This window comes from Anolis carolinensis, chromosome 2 (assembly GCF_035594765.1).
Source record: "Anolis carolinensis isolate JA03-04 chromosome 2, rAnoCar3.1.pri, whole genome shotgun sequence".
Lineage (NCBI taxonomy): Eukaryota > Metazoa > Chordata > Lepidosauria > Squamata > Dactyloidae > Anolis > Anolis carolinensis.
This window is the reverse complement of record NC_085842.1, coordinates 7148827-7170541: the sequence shown is the minus strand read 5'-3', so window position 1 is coordinate 7170541 and position 21715 is coordinate 7148827. Positions and strand designations below refer to the sequence as shown.

The 21715-nt window shown below is 41.8% G+C and overlaps 1 protein-coding gene across 1 annotated transcript; it reads right to left on the bottom strand.

Moving 5' to 3' along the window:
* Nucleotides 1-3014: 3014 nt before the first annotated feature.
* LOC100557616 (zinc finger protein with KRAB and SCAN domains 7) lies at nt 3015-19882 on the bottom strand. Its single transcript, XM_062973011.1, has 5 exons — nt 19731-19882; nt 12257-12802; nt 10422-10501; nt 8144-8264; nt 3015-4444 (listed from the first exon to the last, which is right to left on the bottom strand). The coding sequence occupies exons 2-5, from the start codon at nt 12780-12782 to the stop codon at nt 3573-3575; spliced, it is 1599 nt and encodes a 532-aa protein (XP_062829081.1). The 5' UTR covers nt 12783-12802; nt 19731-19882; the 3' UTR covers nt 3015-3572.
* Between the last annotated feature and the right edge of the window lie 1833 nt (nt 19883-21715).

Below are 21715 nucleotides of genomic sequence, written 5' to 3'. Positions count from 1 at the left end.
CTGTCTTCGATAAGGCCAACTGGCTAATCAATAAATTGTTGACTTTGGTTGAGTGAGTCTGCAGTGCCTTTCATGTTCTTTGACTCATGTCTGGGCAATGCTGCTGCGTTTGGTGGTCCCTCTGTAGACTTGGCCACAGCTGCAAGGTATCAGGTAGACTCCTGCAGAGGTGGGAGGATCCCTCTTGTCTTTTGCTGACAAGCATGTGGACAACTTCAACAGAAAGGAGGAACCATGAAAATGAACAAAATCTGGCTACCAGTAATTAAAAAACTCAAAAATCAGAACAGTAAATAAGAAGCAACACTCTGAAGGCAGAGGAGCTCCAGGGACAGCTAATGACTCTGAACAAAGGATGCTCCCCAGGCAAGAGACAAACATTTCCAATGCTAATTAAGGTGATTAACTGCAACATTCACGCTGGCTTCCAACTGACAAAGAACTCTTCTCACACCCTGGACTTTCCACAGATATATATACCTTCCTCACTTAGTCTTTCCATATACCTCACAACCTCTGAGGATGCCTGCCATAGATGTGGGCGAAACGTCAGGACAGAATACTTCTGGAACATGGCCATACAGCCTGGAAAACATACAACAACCCTTTGTTCAGAGTTGTTAGCTGCCCCTGATTGATTCATGCCTGGAATTCTTCTGTTTTCAGAGTGCTGCTTCTTATTTACTGTTCTGATTTTGGAGTTTTTTTTAATACCGGTACACAGAAATGTATAATACACAGAAATGCTGGACCACTCCAAAAACTATCATGTCAGACTACACAGAGAATACAATACAGAGAAGGGATTCCCGGAAATGCACAGGCAAGAGGCCACTATAACCAGAAATGTAATCTAATAATATAAACTAGGTAAAGATAAAGGTTTCCCCTGACATTAAGTCCAGTCGTGTCTGACTCTGGGGGTTGGTGCTCATCTCCATTTCTAAGCCGAAGAGCCGGCGTTGTCTGTAGACATCTCCAAGATCATGTGGCCAGCATGACTGCATGGAGTGCTGTTACCTTCCCGCTGGAGCAGTACCTATTGACCTACTCACATTGGCATGTTTTCAAACTGCTAGGTTGGCAGGAGCTGGGGCTAACAGGGCTCCATGCAGACTTCAATGGAGGTGGATGCATGTTGTTATTTTGGACTTCAGTAGAGAAGTATGACTTATGGGCTTCAGTGAGTTTAACTATACCTAAAAACTATGGACCCCTGGTTTTCAACCTGGGGCCCCCAGATGTTTTTGGCTTTACAACTTCCAGAAATCCCAGCCAGTTTACCAGCTGTTAGGATTTCTGGGAGTTGAAGGCCAAAAACATCTGGGCACCCCTAGCTGAGAACCACTACTATTGATTAAGAATGATACCCTGTATACTCAACACACAGAACTACATCCTATCTATAATTGCACTTTAATAAAAATGTGCCTGTATGGTGAATTAATACAAGATGTTTGAGAGTAAACAAGATATATTATTTTTGAAATAAGACATTTGTTTTGTTTTGTTTTTTTATCTCTGAGTGCATATTTTAACTAAGAGGTGTCAAGAAGGTATACAGCAGAGTCTCACTTATCCAAGATAAACGGGCCGGCAGAACATTGGATAAGTGAAAATCTTGGATAATAAGGAGTGATTAAGAAAAAAAGCCTATTAAACATAAAATTACATTATGATTTTACAAATTAAGCACCAAAACATCATGTTTTACAAGAAATTGACAGAAAAAGCAGTTCAGTGTAATGTTATGTAGTAATTACTGTATTTACGAATTTAGCACCAAAACATGGCAACATTTACTACAAAAACATTGACTACTAAAAGGCAGACTGCCTTGGATAATACAGAACCTTGGATAAGTGAAGCTTGGATAAGTGAGACTCTACTGTATATCTTTTGGGAAACTGCGAATACAACTGCAATTTCAGTTTCAAAAAAACAACCATCCTGTGCTAACCAAATATATTTTGTAGCAGCATGTCTTCGTCCTGGGCAGTTCAAAAACATGGTTCTTCAGTCTAACCACTGAGTTACCTGTGTGCCATTACACAAATTCTTATGGAGAGAACTTGTTGAAAGGGTTGATTTCTAACAGTCATACTTTTCTTGACTAGTGGTTTTGAAAAGATAGTCTCCACATGTTCATGGGGATTCACATTTACCAAACGGATGCGACATCACTTTTACCTTTTCAATAAGGTTATGATTGCCATTTATTTCCAAAGGGATATGTGCCCAGAGATTGGGTGCGGTTATTTTTAATATAATGCGGGGAAGGCAACCCTAGTGCAGGATTTTCTTGGCAGGATTTGCCTTGGCCTTCCCTTGTGGCTGAGAGAATGTGACTTGCTCAAGGCCATCCAATGGGTTTCCAGTGCCAAGGAGGGCTTTGAGCCCTGTTCTCCAGGGCGGCAGTTCAATGCTCCAAAACCATTACACCAGGAGGCCGCAAGATACCTGAAACTGGAGTAAACCTGGGAACCAGTAGTAAACGGCTTATGTAAACAGCTTGTAAACAGCTTACTTCTGCTCACAGCCAGCTACTCTAAAATAACATCTATTTGACCATTTATTGTCAACAAACTGAAGCTACAGCCTACTGACTGCATTTACATCTAGAGGAGTCCTACAGAACTGCTCCAAGACTACAGAGACTTTGATTTGTTTTGACTCCAAGCCAGGTTTGAGCCAAGTGATTTGCACACTGATATACTGAGTTTTACAGCATATTACATGCATTTGGAGAGACTGGATGTACACATACTGTGTCGCTAACAAACTTTAGTTGGAGTCTTGTTGATATTGTTGATATATGTCTGATACATGTTTTATATTGAAAACTGCTCTGTGTAGCATTTAAATCTGGATGATTGCAGTCTATAAATATTATTATTTGTATTATTGTTAACATTATTATGTATATGATGCTCTAATATACAAATTGTGTTCTATGGTTTGAACCTTTATCGTGGTGCAATTTTTCAGATATTCCAAAACCATTACACCAGGAGGCCACAAGATACCTTTACTTCTGTTCAATTCTGTAAAATAGAAGAAACTTAACAAATTTCAACGTACTTTCTAAACAAGCGCAAAATGTAAGTACAGTAGAGTCTCACTTATCCAAGCCTCACTTATCCAAGCCTCTGGATAATCCAAGCCATTTTTGTAGTTAATGTTTTCAATATATCGTGATATTTTGGTGCTAAATTCGTAAATACAGTAATTACAACATAACATTACTGCCTATTGAACTACTTTTTCTGTCAAATTTGTTGTATAACATGAAGTTTTGGTGCTTAATTTGTAAAATCATAATCTAATTTGATGTTTAATAGGCTTTTCCTTAATCCCTCCTTATTATCCAAGTTATTCGCTTATCCAAGCTTCTGCCGGCCTGTTTAGCTTGGATAAGTGAGACTCTACTGTATATATGGCTAAGAGGATGCCACATCCTATCAGTGGATGAGGCATCAACAGGGCCACAAGTCCAGTATTTTTTTGCCAAAATGTGTCAAAAGAAGACCCAAAGTGTCTTGAATCAAGGCAGGAAGGGATCGATGCAATACTTAGAGCAGCTTCCTATCCATGCGTGTTTTCTTCAATGTGTGAACAGTCTGGTGCCTCTTGAGGTGTGGCTTCTGGCTGAAGCTCATCCCACACTCCAGGCACGTGTAGGGCTTCTCTCCCCTGTGGTTCATTTCGTGCCCAATGAGGCTCCTCTTCTGAGCAAAAGCCCTTCCGCACTCCAGGCACTTGAACGGCTTCTCTCCCGTGTGGATTTTTTCGTGCCTGGTGAGGTCTGTCTTTTGGTGGAAGCACTTCCCGCACGCCTGGCACGTGTACGACTTCTCTTCCCTGTGGAAGATCTGGTGCCTTTTGAGGTTTGCTTTGTAGCCGAAACCCTTCCCACACTCGGGGCACTTGTAAGGCCGGTCTCCCCTGTGATTCATTTCGTGCCCGATGAGGTTTCTCTTCTCAGCAAAGCCTTTCCCACACAAGAGGCACTTAAAGGGCTTGTCCACCATGTGTATCCTTCTGTGTCGAGTGAGATTCCCGCTATAATGGAAGACTTTCCCGCACTCCAGGCATTTGTACGGCTCCTCCACCATGTCGGATTTGTCGTAGTTTGCAAGGTGTAGACTGTATCCAAAGCCGTCTCCCAACTGATGGTATTTAGGCGGCCCCGTCTCCATGGGGTTCGTGGCATCACCGTTCAGGTGGAAAAAGTCTTCCTCGTAGAAGAGGCAGTTCTCCATCTCCCGCGTTTGATCTGCAATCTCTCGGACCGTGATTTCCCAGGGATCGGCAAGCCACTGGCTCCTTCCATCGACGTCTGCTTCTGCAATCTCACTTTGCTCTTCCTCCTCTTCACATCTCAGCGTTTGCAGCCACACCGTACACAGCGCGCCTCTGTTTTCACTCTCCTCTCCATCACCAGCTTGAAAGAAGAGAAGAAAACAAAAACCAGGCATGAGAACAGGGATGCACGAAGTCAGCCAATCGGCATAAAAGTTGAGAAAGACAGAGGGGTTTGGATAAACACACATGCAGCACAAGATCAACAAAGAATCACTGGCACCAATGAAGAGGCTGAAGCCTGTTTGGCTATCTACAAAAAGTTTACTAACAAACGGATAACTCTCAAGAGGATATATACAGACAGAGTGCAGAGAAGCAGAGAGAGCAGAAGGATAAGACAAGGAGCTATTTATAACCACCTCTGCTGTCTGATGCAATACACAGTTAACTCTTTACACACTCGCATAGTGGACAGCAGACAGAGCATGATGCAATCTCCAGCTCACATTGCAACACTATAACTCAATTACATTTAAACAACTCTATATACAATCATTCCCACTTCAACAGAATCTTAAGGAGAGAACAATGCCTCATGTTAGGTCTGGGAAACATGTGCTCTTCTGACAGCTGATGACAAATGAGGGATGCAATTCAGAAATATCTGAGAGTGGACACACTCTGCAGTAAATTCAATTTTGATTAGTGATAACTAAGACTATAACTAGAGCCGTACCTATTGATCTACTCACATTGGCATGTTTTCGAACTGCTAGGTTGGCAGGAGCTGGAGCTAACAGCGGGCGCTCACTCCGCTCCCGGGATTTGAACCTGGGACCTTTCGGTTTGCAAGTTCAGCAGCTCAGCGCTTTAACACACTGCGCCACCGGGGCTCCCCGTTCTTCTGATAGTTGATGATAAATGAGGGATGCAATTCAGAAATTTCTGAGAGTGGACACACTCTGCAGTAAATTCAATTTTGATTAGTGATAACTAAGACTATTTATTTATTCATTTATTTATTTACCATGTTTATATCCCGCCTTTCTCAACCCCTGGGGGGACTGAAGGCGGCTTACAAACGGCACTACAAATGGCTTGGAGGTCAATGATGGGCAACTTTTTTGCACTTGGTGTGTCAAAATTCACCAAAAAACCTAGCATGACTTGGGTAGTGTGTCACTTCGAGAAAAAAAACCATAATCTCACAATATATATAGTTTAAATAACAAAAATATATAATTGTAATATATAACTGTATTTAATGAAACAAAAACTATTTGCTACCATTATTTACATGTACAATTATTATTTTTTATTATTTTTTATTTACAGCATTTATATTCCGCCCTTCTCACCCCGAAGGGGACTCAGGGCAGATCACATTACACATATTAGGCAAACATTCAGTGCCTTTTAACATAGGACAAAGACAACAACATAGCTCCGAGCGGGCCTCGAACTTATGACCTCCTGGTCAGTGATTCATTACAGTTAATTGCACTGGCTTGCTCTCCCGTCTGCGCCACAGCCCTGGGCCACAACACTCTATGGTACCTCTTGCAATTTCCACGCTGATTGCTCTCTATTGTAGTTTCAATGTAGTCATGAATAATGAATAATATAATAATAATATAATAGTAATAATATAATAATATACTACAATAATAACAGAATGATTATATATGTGTGTGTGTGTGTGTGTGTGTGTGTGTGTGTGTGTGTGTAATGTGCACAATTCCCATGGAGTAAACAACAAAACACTGGACCAAATCACACCAAATTTGGCCAGAAAAGACATTAGTCATCCAATCAATCTGCATGCGGCAGTGTGTCAGCAAAATGGCTAAGCTTGTCAGTGCTGACATGCGTGTTATAGGTTGGCCATCACTGGCCTAGGTAAAGGTAAAGGTTTTCCTTGACGTTAAGTCCAGTCATGTCTGACTCTGGGGGTTGGTGCTCATCTCCATTTCTAAGCAGAATAGCCGGCGTTGTCCGTAGACACCTCCAAGGTCATGTGGCCGGCATGACTGCATGGAGCGTCGTTACCTTCCCGCCAGAGCGGTACCTATTGATCTACTCACATTGGCATGTTTTCGAACTGCTAGGTTGGCAGAAGCTGGAGCTAACAGCGGGCACTCACTCCGCTCCTGGGATTTGAACCTGGGACCTTTCGGTTTGCAAGTTCAGCAGCTCAGCGCTTTAACACACTTCGCCACCGGGGCTCCCTGTTCTTCTGATAGTTGATGATAAATGAGGGACGCGATTCAGAAATATCCGAAAGTGGACACACCCTGCAGTAAATTCTATTTTGATTAGTGATGACTAAGACTATTTATTTATTTGCCATATTTATATCCCGCCTTTCTCAACCCTTGGGGGGACTCAAGGCACTACATAGTGCCTACAACATAAAACATAAAAAGTTATATTAAGATTAAAATAAGCATACATAAAAACACATTCAAATACAATCCAATGTTAAGGCACAGCATCCAAAAACAAGGTCTAGGCCCCATCCCGAGACAATTGCACTATATGATTTAAAGTAAACTTATTGCACAATGACTTCTCGAAAGCTTGCTCCCAAAGCCAGGTTTTAACTCTTTTTCTGAAAGCCAGGAGGGAGGGGGCTGATCTGGCATCACTTAGGAGGGAGATCCACAAACGAGGGGCCGCCACTGAGAAGGCCCTGTCTCTCATCCTCACCAACTGTGCCTTCAAAGGAGGTGGGACTGACAGTAGGGTCTCCCAAGACGATCTTAGACTCCCAGGTGGTTCATAGAGGGAGATACATTCGGACAGGTAGACTCGTCCGGAAACGTTTAGGGCTTTGTAGGCTAAAGCCAGCACTTTGAATTGAGCTCGGAAGCAGATTGGCAGCCAGTGGAGCTGACATAACAGGAGTTACAATTGTGAAAAACGTAATACCTGGTTCTGTTGCTTGCTTCCCAGCTTATCACTAAAGAACTTCTGGAACTGCATCTTGGCACTTAGGCCCAGACTTCTGTCAGAGTTTTATATTATTTGGGTCATTTCTTATGTGAAAATGGATAAGTGTTTGTAAGAATCATGTCCTATCCATGTTTGACCAGCAGCAATCAAGACACCTGCTAAAGACTGAGTGCTATTAATAGAGACTGAGTAAATCTTGAGTTAGTGAGGATGCTAGTGAATGTGAAGGTGTATATGAAGATGATGGTGTCGTTGTTGGAGTGAAGCCGAAGAGAGTTTTGAAGACGGAAAGTTTGGAAACCAGAGAGTTTAAAAGGTTGGAGCTGAAGAAAGCTTGAAGATAACATTTTGTTTCGCTGGTTGAAAGCTGCTGATAAAAGCCAAGGACTGTTATGTTTGTATATATTTTCATATAAATCTTTCTTTATTAAAAGACAGTTTGTTTTGGGGTTTTCTCCTTGGACGAAGGGTGCAGCTTCTGCAGAAGAGGTTGAACATTTCGAACTCCAGTTTGATAGCTGCGACAACTTCTGCATATTTTGCTGTTCTTGTATCTGGCCCTTCTGACACTGGACTGCTGACGTTGGTTAGTTTACCCGCTTCGGTGTGTCCGTTTGGACTTGGGTCCTAATCAGCAGCCGTGTTTACAACATCCAAAGCTCCTTTTCTGCAACCACTTTTGAGGAAGCAAGCATTACATGCCTCCGTGAAGACCAGCTTTTCAGAAGTAGCGCCCAGAAGGGAATTGTTTCTTCCTATCCAGGTCAGAAACCAGGAGTGCTGGACACCGGTGACCCATAACTCTGACCTACACAGCAAGTCTACAGAATGGAGGACAATCCCTAACTGATGTATATTGACCAAGAGGCAAAGGGATCCTTACCAAGAGAAGCCACCATCTTATAATTCTCCTCCATGACCTCCCAGTGCAGGGCCTGTTGATCCGCATCCAGGAGAGCCCACTCCTCGTCACTGAAATGCACAGACACATCCTCAAAGGTCACCTGAAAGGAAAGATTTTGGACACACAAATCAACAATGCTTCTCCCATTGCTAAGCACAATCCTATATTTTAATCTTAATATAACTTTTTATGTTTTATATTTTAGGCACTATGTAGTGCCTTGAGCAAAACACCAAGTACAAATAATAATAATAGAAGCTGTGGTAGTAGTAGTAGTAGCAGTAACAACAACAACAACAACAACAATAATAATAATATCCATTAAGCCCTACATTGTGCTTTCCATGTTACACATTGGTTAAAGATTCTAAAGGCCCTTTTATTGCATTGGAAGGGGTGCATATTATTATTACTATTATTATTATTATTATTATTATTATTATTATTATTATTATTATCAACACAACGACGTTGTATGGCACAGCAAACAAGATAGATATGCTGGATTTCGTTTCGCAAAACCACAAGTCAAACACTTCCCAAGTGTCTAGGACTGTGTGATGTATTTTCTGATGATGTGTGCAGATCCCAGTAGGGTGGCCTTTTGCAGTTGGCAGATGGTGATTTTGTCAATGTCTATTGTTTCCAAATGCCGGCTGAGATCTTTTGGCACAGCACCCAGTGTGCCCATCACCACCGGGACCACCTGTACTGGTTTCTGCCAGAGTCTTTGAAGTTCAATCTTGAGGTCCTGATAGCGGCTGAGTTTTTCCTGTTGTTTTTCATCTATGCGACGGTCACCTGGGATGGCAACATCAATGATCCAAACCTTGTTCTTTTCCACAACTGTGATGTCTGGTGTGTTGTGTTCCAGAACTTTGTCAGTCTGGATTCGGAAGTCCCACAGTATCTTTGCGTGCTCATTTTCCAATACTTTTGCAGGTTTGTGATCCCACCAGTTCTTTGCTGCTGGGAGGTGGTACTTGAGGCATAAGTTCCAATGAATCATTTGGGCCACATAGTTGTGCCTCTGTTTGTAGTCTGTCTGTGCGATTATTATTATTATTATTATTATTATTATTATTATTATTATTATTATTACTACTACTACTACTACCACAGCTTCTGTTATTATTATTTATACTTGGTTTAGTGTATATACCGCCTTCCTCCCAGAGTTTAACCCAAAACAGCTGAGTAGGATCCCAAAGTACCATTGATCCAATGAAGGTTTGAAAACAGGGACCAATCCAAAGTAGAGAGCACCATATGTACCCTAAACTCATATCCTGTGTTTTGGCTTCTGTCCTGTGTGATTGATGTGTATGTTGCAGAAATGCTTTGTTATATATATTTAATGAAACTGCATTTTAATATGTGTGTCTGTAGAATTTTTATAGTATTTGTGTGTTTTTGACTGTGCTGTGACCCTCTTCGAGCCATGAGGAGAGGCGGTAAGAAATAAAATTGTTATTATTTGATACACAATAACATTAGTACACAGCAAACAAGATCACTCTGCTGGCTTTTGTATTGGATCCCACGTCGGACACTTCCCAAGGACTATGTGATGTATCGATGAATAATGCGCGCAGATCGGAGTAGGGTGGCCTTTTGCAGCTGACTGTGATTTTGTCAGCGGCGACTGTTTTCAAGTGATGGCCAAGGACTTTAGGTCCTGCACTGTGTGCCAATCACAACTGGGACCACCTTTACTGGCTTGTGTCAGAGTCTTTGCAGTTCAATCTTCAAATCCTATTATTATTATTATTATTATTATTATTGACACAACGACGTTGTATGACACAGCAAACAAGATAGATATGCTGGGTTTCGTTTCACAAAATCACAAGTCGAACACTTCCCAAGTGTCTAGGACTGTGTGATGTATTTTCGGATGATGCGTGCAGATCCCAGCAGGGTGGCTTTTTGCAGTTGGCAGATCGTGATTTTATTATTATTATTATTATTTTATGACACAGCAAACAAGATAGATATGCTGGATTTCGTATCACAAAATCACAAGTCGAACTCTTCCCAAGTGTCTAGGACTGTGTGATGTATTTTTGGACTGTTGTTGTTATTATTATTATTATTATTGGAAGATGAAGGCCTTCAAGAACAGCATGCTGAGACTTGTAAAGAAACTCGGGCAGGAGAAGAAAACAAACAAACAATCCAATCTTTCAGGCCACGTGATATGCTCATGAAGAATTCCACAAATCTCTCCAGTTCATTTCTACTTCCATCTTTTTACCTGAAACTGTTGCGCTGATGCCATGTCTCCTGCGTCACAAAGAGATAAGCCATCATGTTCTGCCAGCACTGAATCAACGCCTGTGAAATACCAAAGAAATAATGTTAGGAAGCTTAACCACTTTCTATTTGATGTGTTTATGGGCATTGAATGTTTGCCTTATGTGTGTTATAATGTGATCCGCCCTGAGTCCCCTTCGGGGTGAGAAGGGCGGAATATAAATACTGTAAATAAATAAATATTTCAAGGTAATGTTATGTCCCAAAGTGATTCCCAATTTAAGTGCACAAAAAGAGAACAGAAGAGAGAGAAGGAGCTGCTGAAGGTGGGATGTTGAGGCGTGGAGAAGGTGGTTTGCAAATCCCTGTACCCTTTGGCACAGGGAAGTGCGTTCCATGTCATTGCACCATGGACCTTTGTTGTGCAAAGTGGGCTGCCCATGCCCAGGATCCTGCTCGGCAAAACATTTCCTGCAGAAGTCTATGGCCACACACCCAACTTTGGCTTATGGAGAAAACGTTTGTTTATCTGGAAAACTGCTGGTTGTGCTCCATTCCATGTGGTGCAAAATACATTTTCTTGAATGTAAGAACTATCACGCAAACCTTCAGACTGCAAACACAGTCATCATCATCAACCCAATCAGCATCAATCCAGAAAAGTATGGGGCCTTCCACACAGCCCTATATCCCAGAATATCAAGGCAGAAAATCCCACCATATCTGCTTTGAACTTATTAATTTACATCACTTTTACCCCCAAAAAATTCAATGCCTAAAAACAATGTAAAAACAACAATTCATATAAAACAATCTACAAAATAACAATTCGTATAAAACAGATACCATTGCAAAATAAAATCACATTATATAAAATTTTAAGCATGAACTGGAATATATGGCCATGTGGACTCAGATCGCCCAGTTCAAAGCAGATATTGTATATATATATGTGTATGTGTATACAGTAGAGTCTCACTTATCCAACATTCACTTATCCAGTGTTCTGGATTATCCAACGCAGTCTGCCTTTTAGTCGTCTATGTTTTTGTAGTCAATGTTTTCAATACATTGCGATGTTTTGGTGCTAAATTCATAAAAACAGTAAAAACTACATAGCATTATTGCGTATTGAACTACTTTTTCTGTCAAATTTGTTGTATAACATGATGTTTTGGTGCTTAATTTGTAAAATCATAACCTAATTTGATGTTTAATAGGCTTTTCCTTATTCCCTCCTTATTATCCAAGGTTCTGCTGGCCCGTTATGTTGGATAAGTGAGACTCTACTGTATATGTGTGTATATATATATATAACATATATATTCTCCCCCAGAAGTCAAACACACACAAAAGTTGGAAGAAAGTTCCATGGGATTTTCTTGATAGAATGTGTTCCTACCGCCTGTTAGGAAATGTGGGAGTTGAAGTCCAAAACACCTAGAGGATCCAAATTGGTCCATGCCTGCTATAGACACATATTGCTAAGGACACAACAGCAGATCTTATATTTTGGGGATCCTTGAGAATTAAAGAACTATTTTTTTTTTTGTGCCAGGAGCAACCAGACTTGCTTCTGGTGTGAGAGAATTGGCCGTCTGCAAGGACGTTGCCCAGGGGATGCCCGGATGTTTTGATGTTTTACCATCCCTGTGGGAGGCTTCTCTCATGTCCCCGCATGGAGCTGGAGCTGAAAGAGGGAGCTCATCCGTGCTCTCCCCGGGTGGGATTCGAACCTGGCAGCTTTCAGGTCAGCAACCCAACCTTCAAGTCACGAGGCTTTTATCCCCTAGGCCACCGGAGGCTCCTAAAGAACGAAATAAGGTTTCTTCTTACCATCGCCCTCCAGCTGGTTCCACCTGGAAGAGAACCTCTGACTGGTGTCCAGTGGGACCTCCTGGGTCTGAAGGACATCACTCTCCTGCTGCTGCTGCTTCTGCTTCTTCTCCTCCGTCTGGCTCAGGAGGAATCCTTCGGCCAAAGCCACCGCCTGGGAACTGGTCTCCGGCCCACATTCCCGGACCCAGCTCTCCATCTCCGGAGGAAGGACGGCCAGGAACTGCTCCAGGAGCACCAGGTCCAGCATCTGGGCTTTGGTGTGCTTCTCCGGCTTCAGCCACTGGGAGCAGAGTTTGTGGAGCTGGCTGCAAAGCTCTCGGGGCCCGTCGGCCTCCTGGAAGTGGAACCACCGCAAGCGCTGGGACTGAAGGTCTGTGCCGAGGGCCATCTCGTCCAGGGCGTCTTCCCTCGGTCTCCCCCAGAATTCAGCGCTTCTTCTGCCCCATGTCTTGTTTGCCTCCTCCGCCTTCAATCGGGGGTCCATATCCTTTTCCACCTGGGCTGAAGACCGTCTTCCTTTCATTTTATGTCATGAAGCAAAGGCTACACAAAACAATGGGGAGATCAAACCCAGGTGAACTGACAAGATATCTAAACCATGAACAATATCTAGATTTTGGTGGCTTTTTAAACTTTTAAACCGTGGCTGTTTAAGAGTAAACTTCATGAGGCGAGGCGATAGGAATTCACTCACCTCCCTTTTTGCTTCACCTTCAACCCTCCTTGCTTTTCTACCCTGTATGTCCAGCTAAGGTTCCTTCTCCACTGCCATATAATCCAGATGATCAAAACCAGGGGTCCTCAAACTTTTTAAGTGGAGGGCCGATTCATGGTCTCAGATTGTTGAGGGGCCGAATTATCATTTGGGGAAAAAAACCGAACAAATTCCTATGCTCACTGCACATGTCTTATTTGTAGTGCAAAAAAAAATAAAAATAAAACCCCAGCAACAATTACTTATTTATTTATTTACTACATTTATACCCCACCATCTCTCACCCCGAAGGGGACTCAGAGCGGCTTACAAGTTGTATGTACATACAATATATTATATTATTAGCATAGCACAATATTAGCATTATATAATACTATATTACACTATACCATTATACTGTAATATTATTAGTAATATTACATTTAATATATAATATATAATTAATATTATTATATTATACAATATTATTATATTGTATTATTATTATTATTAGCCGCCCTGAGTCCCCTATTGGGTGAGAAGGGCGGGGTAGAAATACTGTAATAAATAAATAAATAAATAAATATTATATTGTATTACATTATAATATTATTATCAATATTATATGTAGACACATATACTGGAAATCTATACATGAAGAAGCACAAAAAATACTACAAAAATCATTCCCAATGAAGCCAGAAATTTATTTACTTGGACTAACGGAGAACACTATGAAATTGAATGTAAATGAGGACAAAATAATTACCTACGTTGGAACAGCCGCACGAATAACCTTTGCTAAACATTGGAAACAAAAAGACATCCCAAAAAAACAAGACTGGTTGGAGAAATTGAATGATATATATGATATGGACAAATTAACATATTTAATGAGAGTGAACAGAGGAAATATAATAAATCGAACCAACTGGGACAAGTATGAAGAATACAAGAAAAAGCTAAAGGAAAAATAAGCAAAAAGAGAACCCGAGGCAATGTATAACAAATCTAGTCTAATCTAGGGAAGAAAAAAAAAGGAAGAAGAGGAAAAGAAATTTAAACCACAAAGATTAGAAAGCGGAAGGACACAAACTTATTATATATACTTCTTCTTTTTTTTTATTCTATTATTTTTCCCATATATAATATGTATATGGATGTATGTGTGTGTATATATATATATATATATGTATATATATGTATATATATATTTGTTTTGCCTTCTCTTCCCCTTGTTTTCCCTTTGCCCCTTTACTTAAACCCGATACCCCACTCCTCACTTGTTCCCCACGACTCTTTTTATCCTTTTTTTTATTGTATGTACACGTAAGAAAACCCGAATAAAAATTTAAATAAAAAAAAATATTATATGTATACACAATATATTATATTATTACCATGTCATTCATTTACAATATTTTATTTACAATATTAGTAAGTGAAAGAACAATACAATATTTAAAAATAAAAATAATTTTAACCCACATACTGTAAACTTATCAGGATTTCAGTGGGAAGCGTGGGCCTGCTTCTGGCCAATGAGATAATCAAGTAGGATTGTTTTTGTGCCTTCAAGTCATTTCAGACTTTGGGCGAGCCTAAGTCTAAAACTGAGGGCGGGGGCCAGGTAAATGGCCTTGGAGGGCCGCATTCGGCCCCCGGGCCTTAGTTTGGGGACCCCTGATCAAAACAGATCATCTACATTATCTACTTTGAATTAAGCGGCTGAGCAGGGAAAGGATGGGGCCTGAGGCTGTTAGGAATTGTGGGAGTTGCAGTCCAAAACACCTAGAGGACCCAAGTTGGCCCATGCCTGGTCTAGATGGACACCCAGAGGAGACAGCTAGACACATACAATGTAATCAGTGAACTGTGTGGTTCCGTACGCTGCGGACATAACCAAAAAAAAAGCCCTTTTGAGCTAGTTCTGTGCTTTGTATCCTCTTCGTCCATTTAAAGGGTTCTGTCCTGGGCCTTTCAATGCTATGCATATTCATGTATATGCATATAATATTAATAATATTATTTTGTAATACAATATAATACTAATAATCTCTATATGTAAAAGAGTGATGGCATCAGGGCAGCGGACAAAACAACAAAACTACAGGCCCCCCAACCTCGAAATTTGACAACACAACCCATCATCAACAGCTCTAGGTTGATACAACAAAAAGAAAAGAAAAATAAAGTCCTAATTACAGGGAAAGGAATAATAGATTTTATCCAATTGCTGCCAGTTACAAGGCTAAGTTCCGCCCACTTGGTCTCCTAGCAACCTACTCAGCCCAGGGGACAAGCACAGTTGGACTTAATGTCAGGGGAAAACCTTTACCCTTTACCTTAACTACCAACAATTCCTCAATACTTTATTTCCCATACCACCAGACTTCGCCACAGCAACGCGTGGCTGGGCACAGCTAGTACAATATAATAATGTTAATTATATATTATATTACATGTAATATTAATAATAATATTACAATATATTGATATAGTACAATATAGTAATTTATTGCCAGTATTGTGCTATGCTAATAATATAAAATTGTATGTAAATTTAATTTGTAAGCTGTTCTGAGTCTCCTTCGGGGTGAGAAGGGCAGGATATAAATGTATTAAATAAATAAATATTCAGCACTTTTATCAATGACTTGGACAATGAAATCAAAGGCAGATTTGAAGATGACACCAAATTGGAAGAGATAGATGATACCTCAGCGGAGAGGATCTGAATCCAAAACCACCTTAACAGATGAGATAGCTGATTGGCCTAAACCAATGGTTCCCAACCTGTGGTCCCTGGACCACCAGTGGTCCGCAAGAACTAAAATATGGTCTGCAGCCTCACCATTACTACTACACAGCCCAAACAAAAACATTTTTTTTCTTGGTGTTTTCATTTTTAGGCCTGTTCCTGGGGTGCTGATTCAGAAAATTGTATTGGATAGACCACCTCAGCTCTAGATTATTAAATCTGGTTTTCTGTGGGCGAGCAGATGGCAACTACTGGATGGCAAATGTTCTGTATCAGAAACAAGAGCTGATGTGGTCTATCCAATGCAATTTTCTGAATCAGCTCCCCAACTAACCAAACCGAAACTAAAGTTGACCAAAAACTGATTTGTAACCCTTTTGGTACTAATGATGGAGAGTGCTTCCTGGTCAAAGTGGCCCCTGGACAAAAAAAAATTTGGGAACCACTGGCCTAAACCAACCAAATGAATTTCAACAGGGAGAAATGGACAATACTACAATTAAGCAATAACAATGCAACACTTAAGACATCGGATGGTGATCGGAAGGGATCTAGGAGTCTTAGGATCCTTCTACACTCCCATATAATCCAGGTAATCAAAGCAGACGATCCACATTATCTGCTTAGAACTGGATTATATGAGTCTATGTTGCTAAATAATCCAGATCAAAGCAGGTAATCTTAAGGAGAATCCAGACACAGATCTGTCAGTCCTGGCAAACAGTCTCCCGGCATCCTGACATGTTTGTTTATAGCCAAATTCAGAAATCAATCAAATAGATGGAGGATATCCACTGGAAGATTTAGTTATGAGGGTTGAATGAAAAGTAATGCCTCCACCTTCATAACTTGGATTTGGATGGGAATATTTTAATAATTCAAATGCAGAAATAATCCTTTAACTACCACTATTCACTTTTCCACATAATCACCAGACAATTGGATATATTTCTGTCAATGATGAACAAGTTTTCTGAAGCCGTCACAGAAGTCGACACTCTGTTTCCACAACCGGTGTCTCACAGGACCCATCGTGCACAGATCTTCCGATAGCCAAGCAAAGCGATAATGTGACCCACACATTCTTGCAAAATGCCGATTATGCTTGAAATTTCTCTCCGAGTGATATGACGATCGTCCTGAATCATTTGTCAACCATTTGCTTGTGAAACTCAGTTGCTGTTACAGGACGTCCAACTCTTTGTTTGTCACGCAAGTCAGATGTTCCCACCTCAACATCTTTAAACTTCCTCGCCCAACGACGCACAGGACTCACATCAACACAATCCCCATAAACAGCTTGCATTCTCTGATGCAGGGGTCCCCAAACTACGGCCCGGGGGCCACATGCGGCCCATTGAGGCCGTTTATCCGGCCCCCATGGCACAAAGGCTGAAGGGGGTTGGGCTAAATGGCCCAAGGGGTCTCTTCCAACCCTCTTTTTTTATTATTATTATTATTATTATTATTATTATAAATCACGTTTTATTGATTAGCCCATCGGCCGTATCAAAACATTTAACACATAGACATACATACAACATACCACCTGCAGTACAAAAGAAGTTAAAATAAACAAGCTGTTAACAAATCCTGTTCAGGTCAAATATCTGCATCACCTCCACAGTTTACTCCAATTGATTCCAAATATGCAATTCTCAGCTGCGTTGCTTTGAATAGGAAAAGGGCTGTTTTGTGTGTTATTTTAGGATTCTGGCCGGCCAACAAAAATGAAGTTTTAATATGTGGGTCCCAGTGTGTTTTGTGAATAATGTATGGCCCGAGGTATTGGTCTCTCTTTTTCTTATACAGGCTGAACAGTACATGTGCGATATCCTCCACCTCTGATGCTCCACAAATACAAAATCTAATTATTATTATTATTATTATTATTATTATTATTATTGACACAACGACGTTGTATGACACAGCAAACAAGATAGATATGCTGGATTTCGTTTCACAAAATCACAAGTCAAACACTTCCCAAGTGTCTAGGACTGTGTGATGTATTTTCGGATGATGCCTGCAGATCCCAGTAAGGTGGCCTTTTGCAGTTGGCAGATCGTAATTTTGTCAATGTCTATTGTCTCCAAATGCCGGCTGAGATCTTTTGGCACGGCACCCAGTGTGCCCATCACCACTGGGACCACCTGCACTGGTTTCTGCCAGAGTCTTTGAAGTTCAATCTTGAGGTCCTGATAGCGGCTGAGTTTTTCCTGTTGTTTTTCTTCAATGCGACTGTCCCCTGGGATGGCAACATCAATGATCCAAACCTTTTTCTTTTCCACAACTGTGATGTCTGGTGTGTTGTGTTCCAGAACTTTGTCAGTCTGGATTCGGAAGTCCCACAGTATCTTTGCGTGTTCATTTTCCACAACCTTTGCAGGTTTGTGATCCCACCAGTTCTTAACTGCAGGGAGGTGATACATTATTATTATTATTATTATTAACAACATTGAGGCTGGGAGGCCATCTATTAGGGGTGCTTTGCTTGTGCTTTTGATCCACAAAGGCAGAAAGGAGTTGGGCTTCTTCTTCTTCTTCTTCTTCTTCTTCTTATTATTATTATTATTATTATTATTATTATTATGTGTTAAATCTTTTATATATTGTATTTTACTATGTTATTTAACAATTTTAACGGTTTTATTCTTATTTTATTGTATTATGATGTACTGGTAGTGATCCTGCCAGTTGAGTAAGCCACCCTGCGTCCCCTCGGGGAGAAGGGCGGGGTAGAAATATCATAAATAAATAAATGAATGAATAAATATTGCTTGGTGGCCACCTGGCCAACTATAGTCCAGCCCTCCAACGATCTGAGGGATCGTGAACTGGCCCCCAGTTTTAAAAGTTTGGGGACCCCTGCTCTGATGAATCTCCTTTGGGGTGACACCTTCTGCTGTCAAGGATTCAGTGACGGCACGTTGCTTAAGTTGCATTGACCGACCTTCTGCGCAGGGTTCCATACTTTGCACTTTAACAACACAACTGTTCAATGCTAAGGCTTCCCGCCAAATGGGACTATAGAAGATAGTCTACTGAACAAGCCAGGACCTGCCGCAGACCAGGACTGCCATCTGTTGAGGAGTTACAAAGGTGGAGGCATTACTTTTCATTCAACCCTCGTATTTTTATTGACACTCAGAGATGCGCTGGACCTCATAAGCACTGATGCAGATACTTAGCTACTCTGCTGCTGAGTGTGAAATATATCTCACCACGTTAAAACAGTGGATGCGGCCCTTAATGAGACATGCCACATTATCACAGGATGTCTACGTCCAACACCAATGGAGAAATTATACTGTTTAGCCGGCATTGCACCACCTGACATCGCCGGTAAGTAGCAGCCTGTAATGAAAGGACCAAGGCAGGGACATCTCCATCCCATCCTCTGTTTGGATATCAGCCAGCAAGTCAATGCCTTAAATCGAGAAACAGTTGTCTAAGATCTACAAAGATAGTCGCAGGAAAACCTCAGCAAGCAAGAGTCCAAAAGTGGCAGGCTAAAACCCGGAAGCTCAATCCATGGCTGACATGTGTGTCTATGGCTCCATCTGCTCATCAGCAGGCATGGGGCCAACTTGGGCCCTCCGGGTGTTTTGGACTGCAACTCCCACAATTCCTAACAGCCTACCGGCTGTTAGGAATTGTGGGAGTTGCAGTCCAAAACACCCGGAGGGCCCAAGTTAGCCCCATGCCTGCAATTCAACAGCCTGACATATGTTGCTCCATGAGATTCCAGTGGAGGTTTGTAAACAGAGGCTGGATGGCCATCTGTTGGGAGTGCTTTGATTGTGTCCTCCTGCATGGGAGAAGGGGGTTGGACTAGATGGCCCTCCTAACCCATTGCAATCCCTATTCCTGCTCTGCAAAGCATCTTCCTCCCTTCCTCCCTCTTTCCTGCCTCCAAGATGAATGAATAGGCAAGAAGAAGGCTCTCTCCCAATTTCCCCCCCTCCTGGTCATAAATGGTTCATCCCGCAAAGCCCACCAGAAGGAGGACTCACCCAATTGCTGCGAGGACAGGGGGGGGGGGAGGAATGAAAAGGAAGCAAGGCTTGCTTTCCCAGCTCTCCAATCCTTTGTTGTTGCAACGTCTCTTCCGGGCTGCTTCGGCTGCCGAGGTGGGCGGGGCCTCGCCCTTGTAGGCCACGCCCCTTTCCCCGCCCATCCCCCCTCCTCCCCCCTCCCTCGCTGGAAATTTAACTCTTTGAGTTCTTTCTTTGGAATCAGAGACCACAAGGGCCATCTAGTCCAAACCTCTTTTTCCATCAAAGACACAATCAAAGCCCTCCTGACTGAGGTCTTCTTGATTGTTGTGAATTTGGCCATGTTCCAGAAGCATTCTCTCCTGACGTTTCGCCCACATCTATGGCAGGTATCCTCAGAGGTTGTGAGGTCTAGGCAAGTGGGGTTTATATATCTGTGCAAAAAACTCTTGTATGTTTTAGGCAAGTGTGGATGTTTCAATTGGCCACCTTGATCAGCACTGAATAGCCTTGCAGCTTCAAGGTCTGGCTGCTTCCTCCTTTGTTGGCCGGTGTTAGCCGGCCCTGATTGTTTTCTCGTCTGGAATTCCCCTGTCTTTTGAGTGTTGATCTTTATTTACTGTCTGGATTTTAGAAAACAAAAACAAAGCGGGGAAAAAAATACAGCCTCAATGTTGTTAATAATAATAATAATAATAATAATAAAGAGGGTTGGAAGAGACCCCTTGGGCCATTTAGTCCAATCTGCTTCTGCCTTTCTGCACCAAAAGCACAAGCAAAGCACCCCTGACAGATGGCCACCCAGTCTCAATATTAATAATAATAATAATAATAATAATAATAATAATAATAATAATAATAATAATAATGTGATCGGCACATTGCGTGCCGTGCCAAAAGATCTCAGCCGGCATTTGGAAACAATAGACATTGACAAAATTACGATCTGCCAACTGCAAAAGGCCACCCGACTGGGATCTGCACGCGTCATCCGAAAATACATCACACAGTCCTAGACACTTGGGAAGTGTTCGACTTGTGATTTTGTGATACGAAATCCAGCATATCTATCGTTTCCTGTGTCATAATAAAATAATAATAATAATAAGAAGAAGAAGAAGAAGAAGAAGAGGCTGGAAGAGACCCCTTGGGCCATTTAGTCCAACCCACAACTGAGCAGCAGCAGCCTTCTGCCTTCGTGCACCAAAAGCACTAGCAAAACACCCCTGACAGATGGCCACCCAGCCTCAATGTTATTATTGCCTCCTTCCCACAGACGTCTAAACAATACAGATTATCTGCTTTGAACTGGATTACATGGCAGTGTAGACTCGGTGTAGAGGGCTGTGGTGGCACAATGGGTTAAACCCTTGTGCGCTGAACTGCTGACCTGAAGGTTGGCAGTTTGAATCTGCGGGATAGGGTGAGCTCCCGCTGTTAGCCCTAGCTCCTGCCAACTTATACGTTCAAAAAGATGCAAAGGTGAGTAGATCAATAGGTACTGCTTTGGCAGGAAACGCATAAAGATGCTCCAAGCAGTTGTGATGGCCACATGACCAGGAGGTGTCTATAGACGCAGGCTATGACAACACAGGCTGCTCAGCTTGGAAATGGAGAAGAGGACCTCCCCAGAGACAGAGATGTTGGCACAATGAAACACGACAGCCATGAAACACGACAGGAACATCTAGACCAGGCATGGGCCAACTTTGGCCCTCCGGGTGTTTTGGACTTCAACTCCCACAATTCCTAACAGCCGGTAGGCTGTTAGGAATTGTGGGAGTTGAAGTCCAAAACACCTGGAGGGCCCAAGTTGGCCCATGGCTGAACTAAACAGATCCACAGTCTCCATGGCTGAGATAATGTGAGCTGCTCGAGTAGATTTCCAAGGCCGAGTGGGATTTGTTGGAGTATTGTATTGTGTCGTTTTGAAATTTCACTTATGGTTTAAAGCAAACTGATTGTGTGTGCCTGTAATCCAGCATTCTGGTAGTGTAAGAGTT

Excerpts from the sequence above, each read along its gene's own strand:
- LOC100557616 (XM_062973011.1), bottom strand. The coding sequence starts at position 12,782 with ATGAAAGGAAGACGGTCTTCAGCCCAGGTGGAAAAGGATATGGACCCC. Across the intron at positions 10,502-12,256 it reads GAACCAGCTGGAGGGCGATG|GCGTTGATTCAGTGCTGGCA; the intron begins GTAAGAAGAAAC and ends GGTATTTCACAG. Across the intron at positions 4,445-8,143 it reads TAAGATGGTGGCTTCTCTTG|CTGGTGATGGAGAGGAGAGT; the intron begins GTAAGGATCCCT and ends TCTTCTTTCAAG.